The 5,371-nt window shown below is 38.2% G+C and overlaps 1 protein-coding gene across 1 annotated transcript; it reads left to right on the top strand.

Moving 5' to 3' along the window:
• Positions 1 to 581: 581 nt before the first annotated feature.
• Positions 582 to 2,346, top strand: sh2d1ab (SH2 domain containing 1A duplicate b). Its single transcript, XM_079630629.1, has 3 exons — positions 582 to 801; positions 1,000 to 1,063; positions 1,830 to 2,346. Exons 1-3 carry the CDS (start codon positions 650 to 652, stop codon positions 1,953 to 1,955), a joined length of 342 nt encoding a protein of 113 aa, XP_079486755.1. The 5' UTR covers positions 582 to 649; the 3' UTR covers positions 1,956 to 2,346.
• The last annotated feature ends 3,025 nt before the right edge of the window (positions 2,347 to 5,371 follow it).

Raw genomic sequence — 5,371 nt, 5'->3', positions numbered from 1 at the left:
CAGGATGTAGTGGTGACAGGGATGTTCTGTGACAGCAGTCTGCTGGATACACAAGCCTTTTTCCACCAACTCTCAAACATGCTACGAGAAACTTCAACATTCAACATAGAATTGTTGTTGTTGATATTGTAGAATTGTTGTTGTTGATATTGTAGAATAGTTGTTGTTGTATAATTTTTGTTGTTTTTTACAGAGTCTAAATTGTGACCTATTGTATTACTGAAAACCACTCTAATATACTTTTGTACAGAGTCTGAGGTGATGCTTGCATATCAATATAATTGTAATGATTTATTGTGTGGACCTACTGTGTGAAACATAAAGGGCTCTTTGCACCATTCTGTAATAATGCCATTTTCTGATGGCAGTGTGTGTTATATATTAACAATTTCAAAAACAAAAAAGAATGACACCATTGTGCAGCACTAATTTGTAAAGTATAATTTCAGCAGTACATCCAGAAATCTGCATGGCTGAACTCTAGATGAACTGAGATTAGCATTTACTAATGTTCCACTGGCATTTTGCATGCATTTGCTATTGTTGCAGAAATTGTCTTATTTTTTTAAGAGCTTATTTCCTGCCTCGTTACATCATTTCCTGCCCAAGGGACAAATATCTCTAGCTGGTAGTGATTGCCAGAGAAACAATGCATGCAAGCACAATGGAATCGCTTTCTGTTTATCATGGGCCCATCAATCGTGAAATGTGTGAGATGCGTCTGTGTGAAGCGGGCAAAGATGGGAGCTATTTAATTCGAGACAGTGAGAGCGTCCCTGGAGCCTACTGCCTCTGTGTCCTGTAAGTCCTCAAGAAATATCTGCATTTTCTAGAGCTTTAAGCTCATTTATAGCGTGTCACTCGAGTTAACGCACAATTTCACAATTACAAATTGTTCAGTCAAAATTTTTATTTTAACTGCACACGTACAATTTCAAACGGGCAAGTTCTATTTATTGGCCTTTGCTTTTATTAATCTGTGATTTTTCACACTGCCAGGTGTAAAGGTTTCGTCTACACGTACCGGCTCCAGAAAGACAAAGCGGGCTCCTGGGCGGCTGAGGTGAGGATCTTGAACACAAGAACAAAATTATAGATTTAAAGACACAACACAAAAGCAAACCTCATATGCAACATCAGATATTATTATTGAAATATGATTAGCTTTAAAAAAAAAAAACTCTAGCTTTGTATTGTACTTTTGAAAATGTGTGACAGTCAGCCCGATAATTATAACACCTTCATTGCTGTTCATTTCTATTTTCTTTTTGTATTTGAACCGCAGCTAAATTTAAGTAGAGGTTGTTGTTTTTTTGACAACTAAATTATGATGAGTGCTGGAGACACAAATTGGCTGATTTTCCAATGAAAAGAAAGCAACCATTTAAAAATAGTTTCTTCTGCATTACATATATGTATCATGTAAGTAACTATATATTGTGTAAATCTGTCAGTAGTTAATTGATGAGGATAACATTACAAAACTGTAACATTACAAAATTTTGTTTCCTGTGAATGACTCAAATGTATAGAGGTATTAGACAGCTGTGGAAAGGTATTGTTTGACTGGGCTGAGATTTACGTGATTTTACAGAGAGAAATCTCTCAGCTCCAACATCTATAAAGCCAACATCTCATGTTGAGACTGTGTGACATTATAGCTATTTAACATTAAAGAAATATGGGTGCTCACATCTACACATGTATATTTGGACTATTTCTGATTTACAGATTTGAGTTGATCTGCCCTAGTTCACGGGTCCTTGCAAATAGATTATACTGATTTTGTTGTTGTTTGTTTGTTTATTTATTCGTTTATTTTTTGACAGACGGCACCGGGTCAGACTAAACGCTTGTTCCGAAAAGTCAAGAATTTGATAAGTGCCTTTGAGAAACCAGACCAGGGCATCGCTGTTCCCCTCCTCTATCCCGTAACTGTCCAGAAGCTCTGCTAAAATATCCCTCATCGCCATCCTTACACCAACTAAACAATCTACAAGCATCTTTATTCTGTTTCATAATAACGTGGATTTGTACATATAAACGGATTTGTATAAAAGAAAAAGAAAAATCTTAATTCGTAAAGAATGTTTTACTGTGGGAAATTGGGAAAGCTTCATCTCAAATGTATTTAATACTGTGATCGATGGTCAACAAATATCTGGGTTTTTTTAAATCCTATACTTAATCCGTTACTTCTTTCGAAAATGTGTGTGTATACATGCTGCATTATTTCAACTTCATCTCAGTAAGTTTGAAATTCCTAATTTGAATTTGATAACTGAATATATACTGGCAATATAATTTTGTGTGTGGTGAGTTTGAATAAATCACACTTTATGAGTTAATAATACTTGACTTGAATTTACTTGATTTGGACTATTTCTATTTAATAATAATAATTAGTAATTTAATAATAATTTATAATTTAATAATAATCAATAATTATATTTCAAATGTTTAATAAAACAGAAAATGTTAAATAAAACAGACTTAACTAGACAAATATAACCACCGCACACCAGATTATTCAGTCAGTAATATTTTTTTCTTTGTGCCAAAACAATATATTTTTCTGTAGAATGTGATCACTCTCGTTTGTGTGTTAATTAAGCTTGACATTTTTGATTAACAACAAATATAGACAATTTAGAGTCTTTAGAAAGTCTTTTGTGAAGACTTATTCGGGTACACTTTACTGTCCTTGCTACACATGCTACATGTAGTTATTGTAATACTGTAATAACTTTAAATTATGCATAATTACATGCAACTTACTAAACCAAACCATAACCCTATAATAAGTACATTTAGTTAATTATTAATTATTTCTCAGTACATTACTTGTATAATGACACTGTAATACAAATACCTTAAAATAAAGTGTAACGTCTTTTTCCAACAAACTTCTCATTCTCATTTTTTCTTATGAAGTGAATGTTGAAACGCTCTATGTCTGTCAAGTGCCTACAATTATTTCAATGCATTGCATGTTGCCGATAATGAATAAATGGATGGTTCACCCGAACAGCGTCTGTGCCACGAGAGGGACCCAGGGGGGCTTACAACACCCAGTAATCGTAAATGACCAGACACATTATGTGCTTGGTATGATTCAGCACCCATGAAATCTGCCATTATTCACTCTCCTCATGTCGCTCTAAACCTGTGTGTCATTCTGTTTTTCTGCAAAATGCAAAAGAAGATATTTTAAAAAAACTTCTGGGTCCAAATAACATTAGACCCCATAAAGTATCTCACAAAGATATAAATATATTATTTTGTGTCAAACTGAAGAAAGAAACATTTACGAGTTTGGAACAACACGCGGAAGAGTAAATGATGACAGAATTTTCAGTTTTGGACGAAGTCATTTTCCAGCTTGAAGAAAGTAATTTGTGAGTCCACACCAGAGAACTGGGAGAGCACAGGGTGAAAAGTGTGAGATGTCTTAGGCACTATCAGGGGCGTTTCCTCCAAAGAGGCAAGGGAGGCAGTGTCTCCACACACACAAAAAAAAAGGATGAGAAAATAATCCATAAAAATAAACCACTGCAAATATTACAAAATGTGACATAAAAAAGTGTATAAATCACTTGTTTTTCTAAAGTAACACTGTTCAACAGCAACAATTGAGAATGAATGGGGGAGAGTCACGTGAGAGGAGGCAATGCTTCCATCGCACTATGATTGGATGTGATTGGTTATCATTGGCTATGAATGAACAAAATGATTGTGTTAATGGGAAAACGTATTAAAAAGTAAGTAAAAAGCTCAGCCACTTAGATATCACCGCTTTGTCACGTCAAAATCAAACATGAAATGGCCTGAAAACATGATGACTGTGGGAGTTTTTACTGAGCAATCAGCTTAGGGAAATTAAAAGTACATCTTTGTCTGTGACCAATGTTTACAGAAAGAAAAGAAAAAAAAATATATGAGATTTTTTTAAGTTGTTAATGCCAGTAGCAATTATTTTTGGAATATATGTAAAAATGCTTAAAACACTAAATTTATGAGATTTATACTTGGTTTAATAAATAGAACATTGATTACATTTGTAATATAAAATTACAAAATAGAATTGTATTTGGTTTCTTTTTTTTTTAATGTAATGTTAATTTAACCAGGAAAATGTCCATCCATCCATCCATCCATCTTCTTCCGCTTATCCGGGGCCATGTCGCGGGCAGCAGTCTTAACAGAGATTCCCAGACTTCCCTCTCTCTATAGCCACTTCCTCTAGCTCTTCTGGGGGGACACTGAGGCATTCCCAGGCCAGCCGGGAGACATAGTCTCTCCAGCGTGTCCTAGGTCTTCCCCGGGGTCTCCTTCCGGTGGGACGCGCCCGGAACACCTTCCCGGGAAGGCATCCTGGAGGCATCCGGAACAGATGCCCGAGCCACCTCAGCTGACCCCTCTCGATGTGGAGGAGCAGCGGCTCTACTCCGAGCTCCTCCCGAGTGACCGAGCTTCTCACCCTATCGCCCTGTAGTTGGAACACACCCTCCGGTCCCCCTTCTTAAAAAGAGGGACCACCACCCCAGTCTGCCATCCCAGAGGTACTGTCCCCGACTGCCACGCGATGCTGCAGAGGCGTGTCAGCCAAGACAGCCCCACAACATCCAGAGACTTGAGGTACTCAGGGCGGATCTCATCCACCCCCGGTGCCTTGCCACCGAGGAGTTTCTTGACTACCTCTGTGACTTCAGCTTGGGTGATGGACGAGTCCACCTCTGATCCCTCAGCCTCTGCTTCCTCAATGGAAGACGTGACGGTGGGATTGAGGATATCCTCGAAGTATTCCTTCCACTGTCCAACGACATCCCCAGTTGAGGTCAACAGCTGCCCACCTCCACTGTAGACAGCGGTGGTAGGGCACTGCTTCCCTCTCCTGAGGCGCCGGACGGTTTGCCAGAATCTGGAAAGGAAAATGTGAGAACTTTAAGTGTAACTTGGACATGAATTTACATTTGATTTATTTTTGCCTCCTCATTTCAGGGGCCTTTATAACCGTTGCGTACTCACAAAACAGGCCCTGAAAGAGGCGTACGCCACTTCAGACGCATAAGCTGTGATTTATAAAAACAAACTTGGCGGGAAGATTTGCGCACCTGCAGCAAACTCTGACCCATGCGTACGAACGTTTTGGAGATGGAGCAGTTTGGCGACACCGATGGTGAGCTGGAGTTAAATGTCTTTTTGGTCACTTTTAGGCAGAACATTTAAAGAAAATACATACAGAAAGACAATACAAACATAATTTCACTCACCAAGCCTTTCACTTGAAGCAAGTATCCATCCCTTTTTAAATGTCCGCGCCAGCGAGCGCGTTGGGCCGTTGATTGAAACTGACACATAGCCTATAGTC

This window comes from Phoxinus phoxinus, assembly GCF_949152265.1.
Source record: "Phoxinus phoxinus genome assembly, chromosome: 12".
Classification (NCBI taxonomy): Eukaryota; Metazoa; Chordata; class Actinopteri; order Cypriniformes; family Leuciscidae; genus Phoxinus; species Phoxinus phoxinus.
Note: the sequence above shows the minus strand (reverse complement) of the source record. Positions and strands in the feature narration are given on the sequence as shown.

What these genes read in the sequence shown, in the direction of transcription:
- sh2d1ab (XM_079630629.1), top strand. Translation starts at nt 650, where the DNA reads ATGCATGCAAGCACAATGGAATCGCTTTCTGTTTATCATGGGCCCATC. An exon ending in GCCTACTGCCTCTGTGTCCT is followed by an intron (nt 802 to 999) that starts GTAAGTCCTCAA and finishes TCACACTGCCAG; the next exon opens with GTGTAAAGGTTTCGTCTACA. An exon ending in CGGGCTCCTGGGCGGCTGAG is followed by an intron (nt 1,064 to 1,829) that starts GTGAGGATCTTG and finishes ATTTTTTGACAG; the next exon opens with ACGGCACCGGGTCAGACTAA.